This window comes from Plasmodium fragile, assembly GCF_000956335.1.
Source record: "Plasmodium fragile strain nilgiri unplaced genomic scaffold supercont1.20, whole genome shotgun sequence".
In the NCBI taxonomy this organism is placed as follows: Eukaryota; Apicomplexa; class Aconoidasida; order Haemosporida; family Plasmodiidae; genus Plasmodium; species Plasmodium fragile.
In genome coordinates, this window is record NW_012192600.1 from 322,723 (window position 1) to 341,279 (window position 18,557).

The following is an 18,557-nucleotide window of genomic DNA, read 5'->3' on the forward strand; positions in this document are numbered from 1 at the left end:
TTTTTTTTTTTTTTTTTTTTTTTTTTTTTTTTTTTTTTTTAAGCGTGTGCACGTGAGAACGTGACACACTTCAAGGCATACACAGTGAATGGGAAAATATTTATTTTGCGGGGTTACAACATTTGTTCCTCATTATTTATTTTAGATTATTTCAGTTTGTACTCGTTCGATGGCGTTACATGCGCTGTGATGCTGTAGTGTATAATTTGCCCGACGGGGTGATGCGAAGCGGAAAATACTCGGTTGGGTTAACCGATCATCCATTTTGACACAAGGGCGACAGTGCTTTCCAAGTTGCTGGAGACTCTGCAGATATGCACACATAAATGCACATATGTAATACAATTTGAAGCTCCTTCCTTGCTTTTTTAAGGATACTCGCTCTGCACACACTGTAGAATTTATTAACCCATTTCTTCTGAACAAGGACCGAGACTGTTGCACACAACAAGTGCTCAGTAGCAGGTGTACGTAGGAACTTTTCAGCGTAAAAAAAAATTCAAAAATTCATACCTTGCAAAAATGTGAGAAAATACGCCAAGTACTTGGTTTATCTTTAGCCTCTTTTGATGCATTTCTGAAATGAGCACAGCAGTTGCAAAATTAAACGCGCCGTTGTTACTGCGCTTTTGCTATCCCCGCCATTGCTAAATTGTTTACGTTTTTTTGTTTTTTCTTCTGCATACCTGACGGGAAGGGATCATGCACCCATACAATGATGGCGATCCCTGTACCAAGTGTTTATTTTGTGCACATGGAGTAGCAATAATGTAAGCTTAAATGTAAGAGAAAAAATACAGAAGGATAAAATAATGCAAATGGAGCGGAGGTAACATATGGGGCATAGGAAAACAGGGTGAACATTACACAGCAACAACGCAGCAGAGAGTATCTGAGCAAACTTCGCAGTGATGCTAACAAAGCAAAGGCACGCACGCCCCTTCCTGTATTCTAAAATTTCCACGCTTGCCGTTCTTACAACGTACCACTTGGAAAGCCTAAAATGTATCTTCTGAAAAAACGGTTTGAACTGAATCATGTAGGGCGGATAAGCAGTGTAGCTTTGCTGAGGAACCCCCCCCTCAGATCACTGAAAATACGAGTGAAGAATTTTGCATACGCAAGAAGCATATACGAATGCAGTACCTTGGAAGCGGGTGTGAAGCATGCTCATAGTTCTCCAGGTGTAAGTGTGAAGACAACATTGGCACCAAAGTTCCTGCCCCATGGAAGTGATGCCAGTAGTAAATATAATGAGAATCTACGTAGTGTATTTTTTTCCAACAGCATGGATGAAGTGAAAGACTATTTTGATAACAATTTTAACGAAATGAAAAACCATGAATATGTGTATTTGTTATTTAAAATGTATGAAATTATTTTTTTAAATTTTTACAAAACGTACGAATCTTGTGACATTTTGAGGCTGGACAATCCGCAGTTCAAATTTATAACCCTTGACCAGTACGTAGATGACTGGGTAGGGAGGTATGGCCGTAGCAGCCGCAAGAGGGACATAGCGACAGTAGGACAGAATGAAATTATATTTTATGAAAATGATGAACAAAATGGCATTTGTGATAAAATATTTGATAGCGAGGGGTGTATTGCACCCAAGCATGTAAGCCATGGAGAAGATGCGGAGCATAAGACGTGGAACGATGCTGAACGATTGAACGGGGGGAACAGAGAAATGCACCACATGGAAGAACACGCCTATGTAGTAGATACTGCCAACCTAGACGGCACTGCTAACCACAGTGGAAGCAAGTATTATTCTCCCCAGGTTAATCTTAACACACTGATGGACATACACCTTAACTACGTGCAGTATATAGAAAAATTAAACATAAAAGAGAGCACATGGAAGGATTACGTATCGTCCTTTATGACAGAAAAGTACGAAGAGTTGTACAGAAATGTGCTAAACGTAATTTATAAAAGGATTTTTTTTTTTTCGTGCAAAGATATTATTAACTACCTCTATGTAACGAAAAGGATCAACCTACTGTCCATAAGGGAAGTCAGTATGTTAGCAGAAAACGTGATTTTGCAAAATATAAAGTACCTGGATGAAGATTCCCTAGTGAAAATAGGCTACATATATTTGAACAACTCCAACAAGGAGAAAAACATTCATCACATAGGAAGATACGGAAGTAAAAACTTCCTAGAAACGTACTTAAGCTTAGTTCAAATTAAGATAAAATCAATGAGTAATGAGAATTTTGTGAAAATACTCGAATACGTTAGTAGTAACAATTACAAGCATATTCAGATTTTTAGAGACTTAAAAACGGAAGTGTATAAGAGGCATAATAATCTGACGCAGGAACAGATGGTGAAGCTCTTTTTTTTGTACTCTCAAAATATGAATGCGGCGGATGATATTTTGATGCGTAATTTTCTGAAGGCCATAGTTGATATATTTTCACATGAGGGGGAGGATTGCCAGAAGGAACGCGATTTGGATAAGTTGGACCAGATAGACAAGTTGGGTGAAGAAGGAAAAGGGGAAAGGCACCCCGCGATTGGCATCCCCCTGTCTGTACTGCTGAACGGAATATGGACGAGTGCCAAGCATTTTAAGGATTACCCTGTTTTGCTGGTAAAGAGCGAAAAGGTAATTTTAGAAAATATAAAAAATTTTAGCGCCAGCACTGTTAGCATGCTCATATGGGCTTACAGCACGGTCGAGGGCAAAAACCCCCAAGTGCAGTTCAGCAATGAGTTATATTTCGAGTTGAAGGAGAGAGCCCTGGAGTTGCATCAGCACATGACTCCCAAGCAGCTATCCAACAGTGTGCTTGGGTTAGCAATCACCGTTGGGCGGACGGTGAGTTGGGATGGGCGCGTGGACACGGAGATGCATGACGTGGTGGAGCAGCACCTATTGCGTGTGGGGGGAGGGACGGAAAAAGGGGTTAGCAGGGTTGGGCGTCAGCCAAAAGTTCGTGTTGCAGAAAGGACTTTCCTAAACCTGTTCACATCAGAAGACTTGTCAAACTTGTGCTATGCCTACTCGCTTGTTCGTAGCGGTAGCAGAGAACTGCACAGTCTTATCCAGTCGGCTATATTGAAGAACCAGAGTGATTTGTCGCCCCAGGAGATTGCAAAAATAGCGTACGCCTATGGAAACATGTACTTCTACGCATCGTATACTCTACTGAGCTCATTACAGTATGAAATTTTGCAACGGATGCACCAGTTTTCTCACCACGAAATATGTGACATTCTATGGTGTTATTGCGTGAACAGATTTTTAGACGCCAATTTTTGGAAGTGTATGTTGCGTGCAATTGATATGGAAAAGTTAAGAGACTCTCGTTGCTGTTTGTTATACTCTTGTTTGTCTTATGTGAATCTGATCGATTCGTCCATCCTAGATTCGTACAACACGTTGCGGGTGTTTCACTTGGTTATTGAACACTACTGGCGATTTCAGATGGCAGAATACCTTCACAGGTTCGCGGACGATGTGGTGGATGCAATGTACAAGGAGAACACGTTGGTGCAGGTGAAGAGTGACAGGAAGGGCGTGAGTGGGGAGCAGGGGATGGAAGCAAATATGCATGGTAGCGAGCGGGATCACCCCTTCAAATGTGTTAAGAAGGCATATGATTATGAAGGTTTCCTAATTGATATCTACTTCGAACACATGAATAAGCGTTATGCCGTGTTTCTTTATAGCGCACTCAACACAAGTTCGGATGGGTACCCCTTGGGAGAGAGTGTGCTGAAGGCTAGGTATTTGAGGAGGAAGAACATCAGGACGGTTCATTTGCTTCACAGCATATGGAGCGAGTGCCGTGGGAATCGAATCGATTTAATCTATGCTCAGTTGTGAGGGGAACATCTCGATCGGTTGTTGCAGAGGGGGCCATGTTTTGATTGGTGCTTAGTGTTGGCTGTCCCCCACTCGTCTCTCTTTTTTTTTTTTTTTTGTGTATCTACCCCCCTTGTGCGTATTTACCAAACCAGCGATGATTGAGGATTTCAACGATGATGGGTCGCTTATTAGGGTCAACGTTCAGCATGAGCGAAATTAAATTTTTCAAATCATCGGAAATATCATTCGGGTAATTAAGTGTACTGCTGTCAAAATATTTTATATCATTTTCTACGTATTTAAAAGGGGGAAATCCCTGCGTCATGATGTATAGAAGAATTCCAAGGCTCCAGATATCTAGCTTGAATACGGAGTAGTTAATGGTTTGGTTGAAAATAATTTCTGGCGCGATGTAAGCTTTTGTGCCAGCCTCTGTTTTAATATTCTGATCAACATTAACAAAGTCGGATAATCCAAAGTCTGCAATTTTGCATGTCATATTTTTATCGAGTAGAATATTTTCAAGCTTTAAATCTCGATGGACAATGTGCTTAGAGTGACAATAGTACACTCCTCTGATTATTTGGACGAACAGATCATGAGCTTCCTTCTCAGAGAGGTAGCCATTATTCTTAAGTATATAATTTTTTAAGTCTCCATTAATGGCATACTCCATAATTAGACAAACATAATTTTCGAAGTGATTCACGTCATACATTTTTATAATATTGTTATGAATGAGACCCCGTAAGGTTTGTATTTCTATGAAGACTCTATGCACATCTGTCACATCTAGGAAGTTACTTTTTGGGATAAATTTCAGTGCTACTTTTTGCTTTGTCTGGATGTGTATACCTTGGAAGACGATTCCGAATCCACCTGAACCGATTCTCTTCTGGACGATGTAATCATTAACTATTAAGTTATTTTTGAGTTTACTATGAATGGTTAGTTTCTCTCTTCTATCCTTTAGGTATAGAGTGTCTCCGTCAATTATATCTCTAATTGAGTGTATGTTATTTCCACATGAATCTGTGATATACTCTCCTTGTGTATTGTACTTTTCTCTACCGAGCTGTAGTATATCGTGGATGTTGTTGTCATAACTGATGTCTATTTTGACTGCGTCTTTGCCTTCGCTTCGGTCTAGGCATAGGTACACCTGTTTGTACTCTCCTTTGCACAGAAAGTCCTCCTCGGCGTTCTTCGCGCGGCCCAGGTACATCTCGAACAGGCGGGGAAGAGCGGGAGCGGGGTTTGTTATTCACTACGCCTTGGCTACGTTAAGAGGCACGTTCCATATATCACAGTGTCAATTGATGGTACCACTTAACCTTGTGTTGCTACCACGAGCGGTGCAAATGTGATGCGTTACACAGTAGTTCCTCTCGTTCAGAGCGCCGTACCTTTGGGACCTGTCCACATTCCAGGGTGGTTACAGTATACTGTATATTTTTGGCCCTTCCTAATGGGGTTAACTGAGCACAATAATGTAGGGGCAAATCCGAAATGTGCGTTATAAGTGAGTCTCTCCCTCTATGGCGAAGAGGTACATCTAATCCTATTAACTGTGAGCGGAACAAATATTGCTCGCGTGTACCTAACGCGGTGAAGACAAGAAAAAAAAGTAACAATTTTTAGTCAACGTGGTTTTGTTAGCCTTTTTTTTTTTTTTTTTTTTGTCGCGTAGAAGCATGTGTACATGCGCCGGCATGTCTATTTTATGTTGGGACAAAGCGAACACGTCACTGCTTTCTTTCCTCATCTATGTTTAGGGTAACATGGCAAAGAAGCGATTGAACAATATGCGGGTGAGGGAAATTACTTTTGTTTAGTCCTTTTATGATTACCCTGGCGCGCTAGGCAGCCATTACTTTTGGCATTGGAAAATGGAGCGCGCAAAATGCGGGCCAAATAGGAGCTCCCTCTACATCGTTCTTTTCGCGCGTCTCAAATGGTGCGGGGTTCCGGCAGGAGGCCGCACGCCCAGGGGAGCAAAACAAAGAAGCGCTGAAAACGTAAGGAAAAACACTTTAAACACTGGGGGGAAAAAAGTTAAAGGAAAAAAGTTATAATAAAATGGAACAAATTGAATTAAAATTAAAACTGAAACATTATGGTGTGTACTCTGCGTTTGTGCTCATTCACCTTTTGGCGCGAACTTATTGACGATTCATTTGGGTTGCTCATTTGGAGTACACGCAACATGGCAGCTCGTTTGGCTGGTGATGCTCCTCCGGTGCCGCCCACTATTTCGCTCAGGGGGGAATGACGCACGAGTGGGGCATCACGTAATAATCAAGCTTGGCATGCAGGAAAAAAATGAAAAACTGCAATAGGCAAATCAAAGAGCTACTAAAACAATTTATGGTTAAGATGGACAGTATAAAAAAAAATAAACTCAGAGAGGTGTACATGTCAAATACGTAAGGCTTGATTTTTCGAAACTTGGATAATACAACAAGTATGTGTGAGAGGGCCATGAAGAGAAATACGAAAATCTGTCCTCCGTTTATTTCTCCGGTGGTGACGCGGTTTATGTTGTCTGCGTGAATGGGAATGGGAAGGAAAAAAAAAGTAAGAATGAAGAGGGGGGGGAAGTGCAAGCGTTAAAGGTGTGTATAGGTGACTATGCGTGGATATGCTGGAGCAGACGCGTTTATATACATGTGTGCACATTGCTGCGGTGACGTAAAATAAGCAGGGATCCCACATCCAATTCTCGCAAGACGTTCGTTGTAGAACATGGGGGTGTACAAGAATAGATGGGGGGGCACACTGTACTCGCTTGGAACCTTACCTTTAAAAAAGATTATTAGAAAAAGTTCAGCAATTATTAACATATAAAGAACGCTGTAGTAAACTTTGACTCGGACTGGATAAATATGTTTAGACTCTGATGCATATGTAATCAGGGGTTCTTCATTGAACCTGTTCGTTTGCACATCTGTATCGTTTATTATGTTTTCATTCTTGTTAATATTTTTTATAGAACATATGGGGAAGCCAATTTTGATTGTCTCATTTGGGTAAATTACACACGCAGGGATATCTTTTTTGTTGTCATCCCTTGAATTAGAGAAAACATAACTTAGTGCATTTTCGTAAAATAAAATGGGTTCGTCTTTTAGTTCATTTAAATTTAACGTTCCTGCCATTTTGTGGTGATCTTTGTTGTTGTTGCTTCGTTTAACTGGATCCACTTGTATCTTACCATGTGGTTGATTTTTTTTCTCAAAAGAAAAAGATGCATTTCGGGGGAGGGGAAGAGCAGCGGTTGCAGGGGTGTTAGTTGTGGGGGATAATATCTCACATGTACTTTTATCTTATTGCAAACGTGTGGGGGGTAAGGATGCTGTCGAAGAATTCCGAGGGCAAATCTGCAAGCTCTCAATTCAGGCTTCTTTTGTCAATGTTCGGTGGTCCCTTATCCCCTGCTTTTAGCAGTTTTTGCGCAGCCACTATGCTTCTAATTGACGTTACAGGAATTACGCATGGCTTGGGTGCAATGAGAATACGTGAGGGAGGCCGCAGGACGAAAGGGCGCACCTACGTTGAGGTATATGTGCGTGCGCAGGAGTAGGTACATAAGAATCCGTGCACACGTATCTGTGCATGTAAAATGTTGACTTATATAGTTATATGCGTGGCACATTCCTTGGGTACATACGAATGTGCTAAATCCTGGTGACGAATGGATGCATCCGTGGAGGGTCAAACGTTCAGCAAAATAGCTACTCTATGCAAATTCTTTGAAAGTTCGCTTTTAACCGGTCAACGCATCACATCTGTTTGTACGCTCGTTATATCGTTAGCGCGGTTGTCACATCGCGGCTGCCGCTATCTTTTCGACTTTCCACCTCTGCGCGCATTCGTCCCTTGTTTTGTGCTTTGTTTTTATTCACATATTTTTTCTTCATTCCAGTAATGAAGAATTAGTTTTCGTTCACTATCTTATACAAATTAAAAAAAAAAGAAAAACCAGAGTTCATGTTGCCAAATTTTAAAAGTCGGTGAGGAACGCCAAAAAAAAAAAAAAAAAAAAAAAAAAAAAAAAAAAAAAAAAAAAAAAAGCATTTATGTTTAACTCCGTGTTGGCTTTTCACAAATTAAGGTCCGACAAGAATATGTACCATGCCTTCTTTCGTTTAAACTTGGCTCCTGCAACGCTTATTTTTTTATTTTCTTATTGCTGCATCCTGAAATGATAAATTTCTCTTACATTTTAAGGACTCCCATGATGATATCGCATCATCAGAGCATCCCTACCTCGTCACATTAATTCTGTGTGTGCCGCAGCACCACGAGTTTGTAACATGTGGCTGTATTCGTGTTGCTTTTTTTTTTTTTTTTTTTTTTTTTTTTTTACGAAATGGAATGAGAGGTAAAATACTTCGTCGTTTTTTTCGTAGCGCAATTTCATTGTAAACATTGCCTGAGTACCACTAGAGAAAACTATTGTTCTGTGTTAGCGAAGGTTCGCTTTTTTTTTTTTTTTCTACAAAAATATACAGCTGCAGTTTTTGTGCTTGCCCATAGAGTGGCACTGTCATTGGCAGTCACGCGTAACGTGTGTGACCATTCACACATTCGTTACACAAAAAAAAATCATAACTTTGTATAACTACACTGATAATCCTTTTTCCTTACAAACACATGTCAGTGGAAGGAATATCTCAAAATAGGTTACCATCAGCGACGGCACACTTCCTGCGGCGGGAATAAAGGTTTGAGGCCTCCACTCACCCCGACGTTTGTCATGTTCCGTTTTTTTTTTTTAAAAAACACGGAGACAGCGTGGACAACAAAACGCACATCCACATTTAATGGAAAGAAATAGTCCATTTGTGCAACATAATTATTACATCATTTTTTCTTGGAACGCACCATAATGTTAAGGTGAGGTGATGGAAACTACGTTCGTGCCCACATGTGCTTCCTTCGCAGGTTTGTCTCGCCCGTGATAACATTTTTTCGTGTGACCCCCTTTTTTCCTACCCTAGGTTCATAATATGTGTTCTTTTCACTGTGCTCAATGTTATTGGCTGTGTTGAAATAAGCATGAACGCAGGTTTCTCTTATTCTCAGTTAATGGTCGCAGGGAGAAAAACAAAAATAGCAGCGGACTCTAAATAGTGACAACTGATGGTAATGGCTAATCGTTAGCATCAATGTAACATATGATAGAGGTGGAACAAATGAGATTATGTAAAACGCAGAGTGCCACCGTAGGGGGGCACCAAGGAAAAGACGGCGAAAATAGTTCTCCATAGATGCATGCACATAGATAGGCCGCTACGCGCATGTAATCCAGTGTGCGGGACAGCGATTTATGTGTGTGCAACATGCTCTAGAGTTCATAGTCGGTGAACAACAGTGACAAAACGGCCATGTCATTTTTTTTCAGTTCATTCTGCCTTTCTGCTTTAATCGGGATAACAAATGAAAGCTGTAGTCATGAAGTGTGTACCGTGCAGGTCATCGTCACGTTGGACTCAGCATTGCGGTTGCTTCTAGAACGATCACTAATATGAAGACCTTATTGCATCAAGTGGGTCCACAGTATCAACGTGATATGATCTACATCAACAGATTTGCTGGCCACCTCACTTGAGAACAAGCAGTAAGAACAAATAACACTTGAACCTAAATCCTCGAACGCTAAAAATCTAAAACATGCATGGTAAAGCGTTAACATCTAAACCGCAAAGCTTATAACCTAAATACTAAACCCTGAATCCTGAACCTTGACTTCCTAAGCATCGGAACCATATGTCTTAAGCGCAGCAACCTTCAGCTGTGAACCCATCGGAGTCTGCAGATTCTGATTTCAGGAAAGCTCCTAAAGCTCTAAAGCTCTAAAGCTGGAAACACCTCAACCATGAATGTAAAATGGGGAAACATAAACTCATATATAAGGAGTCCTCAATCCTAACCTCAGAACTCTACAGTCTAAACTTGGTACCGTATACCTAAAACCTAAAATCGAGAACCTCAAATCCTGAACCCTGAAAGTGTAACACTAAATACTGAATCCTAAAGCGTAAACCGCGAGGAGCACTGAAAACTATATCCCGAAATCTCTAAACATTGGGACCTAGATTGCTCTCCCCTTAACCACACTGAATTGTATACCCCTGAATCCTAAAACACGGAAACATAGAACTTTGAACCTTAAACACTGAACCATGGGTAACCTCCTAAACCCGAATAACCCTTAAGCCGGGGTAACACCCTGTCCACCCGGATATCGCTTCTGCCCAGGGTGTCCGTTTACTGGGGATAACCCTGCCTTCTGCACCAAGTGGGCAATATCCCGTTCCGCTACCATCGTGACCGCTACTGCTGGCGTCGTGGCTACTGTGCTCGTCTGAACGAGGGGGTGCTGGTCCGCCGCGTAGGTTGTGCCCATGCGTTGTTGTTTGACCGCGTGTGCGTGTTGTGGTGTGGCGGCATCTATATTCGTACGGTACGTAGCGGGCGTGCCATCCGTATTTGACCGTGTGCTCGTGTGGGGGGCGTATTCGTGCTTTCTTCCATCGGTCTTACCTCCCTGTTCCCCTGGTGGTGTGGTTGCCGGCTCATTAGCTCCTGATATTGCAGGGGCGGACCCGGACGATTCCTCATTAGCTTCATGTGACCTACCTGGTGGTGACGGCGACGTTGTCTGTACCACTTGTACTCCCGGGGCCTGTTGAGTATGCAGCCCGCGTTGTATGGTCTCCGTAACCTCGTTCTTAATGTCCACAAAAATGTCCTTTATACCTTGCGTCAATTGCTTCGTTAGGTTGCGTGCTTTCATGTCCCTCGTATTTGCTGCATCTCCCTTACCCTTGCTGCGTTTTAGGTGCCCGGCTTTATCCAGTTCCCAATTGCAGATATTGCTTACACCTGCTTTGCCCAATCTGTCCTTTAGTTTGTTGTTCCTACTTAACCATGTTGCAATTTTATGTTCCATTGACCATCCTCCAGCTTGAATATTTTGATATACTTCATTTGCACAATTCACCCTTTTCATTACTCCTCCCATGGATTCGTCCATTTCCTTTTGCATCGTGTACCAGGCATACCATAAACCCCAGTCGCCCTTACATGATGAAGCCTTCAGGAACTGCATGAACATATTCAGAATGGCACATCTTACGTACTCCTTGAATCTTTCATCATTGTTATTGTCCGTGCCCGTTGCACCCGTTACCATGTGCCTCTTATATATAAAGAATAATGCCCCAGACATAAGTTTGCACATAATTCTGTCTCCCGTGCGTGTTACCTTTCGCGCCCGACCATCAGGATGCTGCGGGTACTTATAATACGCATTGTCACAGTTCGCACCCAGCGTCACCATGTCCATATGTTCCATGTATTGCACAAACTGCCCTAACTCCATTTCTATATCAGCCCACAGTTTTTGCTGCAATTAATATAACACATATACATATATGCATAGTGTACAACTTGCGCTTCCTCCTTTACACTTAATGCACCTGTGAATACATTCCTCTGCAAACTGCACTAAGTACACCCGCACTAGCATAACAGGGGACACCGTTCATACTGATTTACATATGGCACGTAGGTGCTCTCCATAAACTGCCTCCCCCTTATGCATAAGCAAATGAATATTCACTACGTTTAATATCGTGCCCATCGCTCTAAGTTACCAGATAATCCTCGTGGCCCATGTATGCACCCCGCTGCCGCACCCAGGTCGCCAACACCTGGGCTAGGTGCTCTGCGGACATAATAGTATTATTGTATTAGTATACTATAAAGTGTCCAGACCCTTGGAAATATTATTATGCTACATATATCCCATGGTAAGGCTTATAACATTCTGTGTCTTAATATGCTCATATTGTACTAAATAATTATTCTTGGTCTACTTGTACAACCACATTTACGCGAACTGCTGATACCATAGGTACTTGTACTCAGTATAGTGCTCCCCTATACTATTTATAGTTGCGATAAGGCAGAACTATATGCAAAAAAAAGAAAAAATAAAAGCATAGTATAAGAAAAAGAGAAAGAAAAAAAAAAAGAAACAGAAAGGACAAAAAAAAAAGTACTACTACACAACCTACACACACAACGCTTCATGAATATCCCACTTCTACACCGGTCTCCACTAAACGCCTTCACAGACTGTCTCTCTGTGCGCACACCCAAAAAACCGCAGTAGCGACAACAACATCAATTTCTTCTTCCGTCGTTGCCGCGTCCTCGTACAAGCGATTGTCTCCGAACACACGCGGTTCGACGACGTAGCCGAGTGTACGAAGGAGGAGGATTGTCTCTCCGAGCAACGCATCGGTCCGAGTGCAAGACGGATACGACGACGTAGCCGAGTGTAAGAAAGAGGAGATTGTCTCTGCGAGCAAACGCGGCCGGGTAAGAAGGATTCGACGAAGTAGCCGAGTGTAAGAAGGAGGAGGATTGTCTGTTCGAGCAACCGCGTCGACGAAGTAGCCAAGTGTAAGAAGGAGGAGATTGTCTCTCCGAGCAACGCATCGGTCCGAGTGCAAGACGGATACGACGACGTAGCCGAGTGTAAGAACGGAGGACGATTGTCTCTCCGAGCGAACGCAGCGGGGTACACGGGATTGTCGACGCGGCAGCCGGGTGTAAGAAGCAGCAGGATTGTCTGTTCGAGCAACCGCGTCGACGAAGTAGCCAAGTGTAAGAAGGAGGAGATTGTCTCTCCGAGCAACGGGTCGGTCCGAGTATAAGAAGGGGATTGTCCAAGAAACGTGACAGCCAAGCATGCACCGAGAGGCCTTGACGGAGAAGGTGTGAACCGGAGACGGGGTGACCCGGAGAGGCGTTGACGGAGACTGCGTTGACGCGGAGAGGGCGTTGACGGAGAAGGCGTTGACGGGAGAGGCGTTGACGCACACAGCGTTGACGAAGACGGCGTGGGCGTTGACGGAGAGGCGTTGACGGACAGACGCGTTGACGGAGAGAAGCGTTGACGGGAGAGGCGTTGACGGAGACACGTTGACGGGAGACGGCGTTGACGGAGAAAGGGGTGACGGAGAACGGGGTGACGGAGACGGTGTAACGGACAACCGTTGACGCCGAATTATTGACGGGAGTAGCGTTGACGGAGAGAAGCGTTGACGGAGAACGGGGTGTATGTATATTTTTGCTTGTTGTTGTTGTTATTGAGCGGTGTGCAGTAGTAGTAGTGGTAGTCGTGTACTTTTTTTTTTAAAAAGGGGAATAATAACGTGTTCAATATGGTCGGGCTTTTTGCGGACGACATACTGCATTTCCTATGGTCATGGGAGTATTATCTAAACATAAAGAACATAACGCACGGAGGAAAGTATTGGGTAAGTTGAATTGTACACAAAATGCCGGACGAAGGGCAATAGTGCACTTTGCACAGCAATATATATACATGGGAAATTGGAACCTGTATGTGTGCGTAGACTATTTATATAAATGTCGCACAGTAAGGGAGGTATGGTGAGGACAGATACAGTGCACGCAGCATGCATGAATCTCAAAGGCAGCATGGTTAAATGTAGATGGATTTCAGAGAACAGGGACCAGAACGCATGCACAAGCATACATGGATTCTTCCACTCGCAGACACAATTAATGAGTGAGGTGAACATTATCTTCCAGGAAGTCACCACGACAATCAGCCACGGTAGACGCAGCAACGCTGGTATTTGTGCAGGACTATATAACGACCATGGACAGACTTTATGCAGAATACGGTGTAAGGAAATTGCGAGCCTTATGCTATACATAAAGGGATATAGGTATCATAGTGGTAAGTGGATACAAAGACCAGTGGGTGAACGCAGCGGCCACAGGTTTATGGAATATTTACGGTGTACACTGGCGACTGAGGTGTTACTACAGCTGTATGGGAATACTGATGACCATAGGGAAATAATACAGAAGGTTGAGGCAGAAATGCGGCAAACGCATACATCAGGGAAACAGACATATGAGCCAGGGGTTTGTGAGGGCCAGCATTATGGGGAAGTCATCTTCGGATTACGTGGTATTGGACCCAGCATAAAGAATCGACTGGAGAAGTGGCAACAGGGTTTGGCAGGAGGCCACGCAGGACCTACCCGTGGAACAGGGAAGCAGTGTGCTTGGAAGGAGCAGGGCAAAGACCAGAACAATGAAGACGAATGTACTGCAGAGGCCGGGGCGACACCGACGAACTCTGAGCTCATGCTAGAAATAACGGAATGGACGGATACTGGTATCTTTGGGTGAGTGAAGAAGGTGTTAGACGACATCCAACAACCAGGGGGATCCAAGGAGATATGTGAAATAGAAAAGAAGATAAAGAAGGGAGTCAAGGACGTAGGACAAAAAGTGGGCGCATCTCCGCCGCAACTGAGACCAGGAAGAAGGCCAGGCCAGACAGGAAGGGTCCCTGGGAATGTGCAGCATAGGCCACAACCTGCTCCAGCACCCAGACCGCCGCGACCACCACGGCCATCAAGACCAGCCGAAGCACCAGCCAAACCAGTAGCGGCGAAACCGGTGGCAACACCGTCACTGGGGACGGGGAATGGGACGACATCTGGTGGTAGTGTTCGTAAGGGTGTTGTTACGGCTGCCGCAGGAGGGCAGGGGAAGATGTCACAGACCGCCGTAACAGTGGAGTGTGATGGACACAATGTATGGGGATGGAAGCACAGGGAAATATACGTGGCGGACCGATATAGTGTAAGTTAGAACAAGGTGAGGTGTGGGGATATGGAAAGACAGATGGATAAGGGGAATGGAAGGCGACGGCCAATTTATTCATATGCTTACATGCATATATGTGAGGATATGCATGAACTCAAGCGCGAAGAGTTTTCATGAAATGGGAACATCAGTAATCTTCTTCGTGTTCTTGTGCAACATGTAGGATAAGGAATGGAAAGCGGTGACGGACGTGTTGGAGGAGTTTATTAAATATTTGCAGGACAATAATGATAAATTTGACGCCCACGGTGCCAATTGTGATAATACAGGTTGGAATGATATGACAGACACTGCATACCATGTGGACCAGAGAGTGGCGGATATGATGAGGTGCAGGATAATGTCTGGAGCATTGTGGTTTGCGAACGGTGCGGGGAACAATACGGAAGAATGGGAGAAAAAGAGTGAAGATCAAAAGAAAGAGATAGAAAGACTAAGATGTGAAGTGGCTCATGTATTTGGGCACTTACTGAAAACAAGGTACTGTCAAGGTCAGCAACCTTGGTATAGAGGTGTCGAGTATGCGTGGGAAATAATGCGACAAATGGGGGACACCAAATGGGGAGGAGTGGTACCAGATGGTCCAGTTACAAAGCACGAGTGTACAGAATGTGGCTATAAAAGTAAAGGGAGAAAATTAGGTATAGTAAATGCAGATATGGCCACATGGTTACTTCTGCAATGGAGAGTCATGGACAACATAACAAACATGGAACGCACAATGGAGTGTACTAAAGATTGGGCAGAATATCAATTACAGCTAGGGCAGCATGGCAACCTTACAGCTCAGGATGCGGACGGGAAGAAAAAACTGGAGGACGTAAAAGAGGAGGCACAAAAGACAGCAGAAGACATAGTTAAAAAGCTGCAGGACGAAGTGAAGGCAGTATTCGATGACTTAGGAAATTGTACGGCATCGCGCGATAACGACTGCGTGAAGCAGCTATTCGAGAAAGAAATTCAAGAACGGGCAGGTAAGACTACTATTACGAATACGTGGCCTAATAGGAATATACAGACATACACGAATACGAATAGTACGGCCGCTACCACTACGGCCGAATACGCATGCCACGGACCGATGCGCACCGTACCAATACGACTGCGCACGGATGCCGCCACAACACGCACGCGCACAGCAGCGAACAAGCGCGTAGCACATCTTCGCTCAGCGCAATGCACCATTGCCGACAGCACGGCCCCGGCTCCGTGACGACCGTGACTGTGCAGTACAGCGGGCATGACTACGAGCCAGCAGTTTACGAATTTATGCACCAGCACCCCTATGTGCACCATTGCTCAAAAATAATTGAGACCTGCAAGACCGTGTGTACCCTGCCCCCCTTCAGGGCGCCTGTCCCTGTACATGATGTTCTAGGCGACACTGCATCACTATATGCGTCCACATCATATGCTACGCAAGGCATGTTGTTATTATCATGCAAATATTAATAGTGCCAGAAAGGGGGGATATTAATGCAGCGCCAGAAATTGTAGGAGTGTTAGGACAAAAAAACAACAGCACTGTTACATTTTATAAAAATCTTTGCCACATGTTGTATGCATGGTAATCATAATGCAGTGTTTTTTATATGTAGGATATGAAATAATTGTTTCTTATATATGTGCAATATGGGGCGACTTTTCCCCTTTTTCTTCTAAAATGGGTTCCTCATCCATAGTATCAATAAATACTTGATCATATGAACAAACAATGCAATATAAACACAAACCATGTATATTGGTAAGAGCACAAACAACATTATAATGTACAACACGGAACTATAACCTACATGCTACAAACGACAACATAAGCCACATCATAGGGGCGAACATACAACATCATAAAAAGGTCGATCCAGCACATAGATGAATAAGATATCGTAACATCGAAATAGTCTATCAGAACTAAAATACGGCACATACTTATGGCTTTTTAGGTAATTTCAGTTTCCACGGTACTTTTAATTTCCCGCGTGCTTCCTGCCTCTCAGGTCCTCCCTGTTTCTCGGATTCTCCTGCCTCGTTAGGTGCTTCCGGGTTCTTATTTACTTCTCCTTCGTTTTTTTCCGTTTCTGTGCGAGTTTCGTCCGTGCAAATTCTGTTTACTATACATTTTCCCTTCTTCGAGCACCAGAAACATAGTAGCACGCATCCATAGATAAGTGCAAACAGCATGGGACTTCCATACATGGCGATGACACCCACAACGGGCTCTGCTGTTACCCCCAACGCCATCGCACTTGCTTGTACCACGGACGCCAGTACTGGACACAAGACTGTGGCGACTAATATAAGCTTGATCCATGCTTTTCTTCCCATTTTACAACGTTTCAATTTCTGCCACAGTTCCTTCAGCTTGTTCTGCGCTGTTCCACCCTGTGGCTTGCTCTTTATAGGTCGTGGCTCCTTTACTTTGTCCCTGGGCTTGAATTTTCTCAGCATGTCCACGAACACCCTGTTCTTCGGTGCACCCGACGCATGACAGTCGTAAAAACTACGCGTGCCTTGTTTCCCTGCATCCGTTCCATCACTCAAGGACACGCCGGTCGTTGCAATTGTACTTGCAGCCGCAGTTCCAACATCTGTGCCATATTGGCTCGTTCCGTCACCCGATGAAGTGCCTAGTGTGCTCGCCTAACACGAATATAAAAAAAAGAGCGGAATACATATGGGATTGTTATGGTGTACAGAATGATTTATAGCGCAAAAATACACGAGAGGAAGTTTTATAGTTGTTATGGACGGTTAACAGCTTATCACAATAAATGTGGTAAGTCCCCCAAAATACAGCTCTTGATAATCATACACAGTCAGCAAGTTGCCCAAAGCACAGGGCACAAATAAATATAGAAAATTTCACAAGAAACATCATTCTTTTTTTTTCTTTTGCCTTTAGAAAATGTCAGTAGTGGCAATATATTGTTTATATATATATGAATTATAGAATTGTTTTCTCCTTCTTCCACATCTACGTGTATGGATTATTCATGTAGTACTTTTCTTCATCGGCCAATAGTGAACATGGATAAAATCAATGTTGTATATGATTTACTATTCTTACCTAAATATATAAATATAATTTGCATAAATGGTTCACGTGCACCCTAATATAAAGGAAGAAGGAAGTACGGAAGAACACAGTGAAGAACCCATTTTTGGTACATATTATATGATGTAACAGTTGACTAAAGGGGTCAACATTTTTCACAAGTTCAGCACGGGCTGATCAATCATGTCGCCGTTTTAACGGTGTAATAGGAGCAAAGAGCATATTCACGGGAGCAACATTCTATATGTGGAATAACACTTTACTCTTTTTAAGTTATGTATAAGGTTGAGGAAGTTAGTAACAACAGATTAAATTATACCCCTTTTACATACAAGAACGGCGACAAAAAATTTTTTGGCGGTGTAGAGCCGCGGGCTCAAAGTTACATTGTATCAGTATTTAGGGGGGTTACTATTATAACGTATTCGCATAATTATACATGTATATCGTGGCCGTTTATTATTTATGGGGGTCGTCATTTATATCGTTCTCAGATTTGTTACACGTAGTGAGAAATAATACATGCAAAAATATAGTTTCGAAATGTTCTTATGCGTATATACCCGCCTCTGTATCTTCTTTTTGACAAAGTGTGAATGGATATAATTAGGAGTGTGAGCAATATATAAATCACGGGTACATGTAGGGTGAAATTGTGGGCTTAGGGCTTAGGGTTTAAGATTTCGGGGATTGTAAGGTTCGGGGGTTGTAATGCTTCGTGGATTGTAAGATTCCAGGATTGTAAGGTTTCCAGGATTGTAAGGTTTCAGGATAATGTTGTTGCGGAATCCTGATTCAAGATTCACGGTTTAAGGCTTACTGTTTCAGAATTGTAATCTTCATGAATCGGGATTTAGGATTCAGGATTGCGTATTCAAGATTAAGGGTTTTATGGTTCGCAGTTTACGAACTTTAGGAGGCTTAACATTTTAGGGCTTTTTTTTT

At 43.1% G+C, this 18,557-nt stretch overlaps 6 protein-coding genes across 6 annotated transcripts; 2 read left to right on the forward strand and 4 right to left on the reverse strand.

Moving 5' to 3' along the window:
• Positions 1-1,003: 1,003 nt before the first annotated feature.
• AK88_02169 (uncharacterized protein) lies at positions 1,004-3,847 on the forward strand (the record flags this gene model as incomplete). The annotated part of the gene is made up of 1 exon (XM_012479803.1): positions 1,004-3,847. The coding sequence occupies one exon, from the start codon at positions 1,004-1,006 to the stop codon at positions 3,845-3,847; it is 2,844 nt and encodes a 947-aa protein (XP_012335226.1).
• A 103-nt stretch (positions 3,848-3,950) lies between these two features.
• Positions 3,951-5,054, reverse strand: AK88_02170 (CAMK/CAMKL protein kinase; the record flags this gene model as incomplete). The annotated part of the gene is made up of 1 exon (XM_012479804.1): positions 3,951-5,054. One exon carries the CDS (start codon positions 5,052-5,054, stop codon positions 3,951-3,953), a length of 1,104 nt encoding a protein of 367 aa, XP_012335227.1.
• A 1,033-nt stretch (positions 5,055-6,087) lies between these two features.
• Positions 6,088-6,987, reverse strand: AK88_02171 (uncharacterized protein; the record flags this gene model as incomplete). The annotated part of the gene is made up of 2 exons (XM_012479805.1): positions 6,088-6,374; positions 6,630-6,987. The coding sequence occupies 2 exons, from the start codon at positions 6,985-6,987 to the stop codon at positions 6,088-6,090; spliced, it is 645 nt and encodes a 214-aa protein (XP_012335228.1).
• Positions 6,988-9,926: 2,939 nt separating this feature from the next.
• AK88_02172 (uncharacterized protein) lies at positions 9,927-11,219 on the reverse strand (the record flags this gene model as incomplete). Its single annotated transcript, XM_012479806.1, has 3 exons — positions 9,927-9,973; positions 10,107-10,199; positions 10,379-11,219. 3 exons carry the CDS (start codon positions 11,217-11,219, stop codon positions 9,927-9,929), a joined length of 981 nt encoding a protein of 326 aa, XP_012335229.1.
• A 1,852-nt stretch (positions 11,220-13,071) lies between these two features.
• On the forward strand, positions 13,072-15,938 carry AK88_02173 (uncharacterized protein; the record flags this gene model as incomplete). Its single annotated transcript, XM_012479807.1, has 5 exons — positions 13,072-13,167; positions 13,430-14,073; positions 14,206-14,536; positions 14,724-15,534; positions 15,910-15,938. The coding sequence occupies 5 exons, from the start codon at positions 13,072-13,074 to the stop codon at positions 15,936-15,938; spliced, it is 1,911 nt and encodes a 636-aa protein (XP_012335230.1).
• Positions 15,939-16,486: 548 nt separating this feature from the next.
• On the reverse strand, positions 16,487-17,435 carry AK88_02174 (uncharacterized protein; the record flags this gene model as incomplete). The annotated part of the gene is made up of 2 exons (XM_012479808.1): positions 16,487-17,197; positions 17,424-17,435. 2 exons carry the CDS (start codon positions 17,433-17,435, stop codon positions 16,487-16,489), a joined length of 723 nt encoding a protein of 240 aa, XP_012335231.1.
• Positions 17,436-18,557: the final 1,122 nt, after the last annotated feature.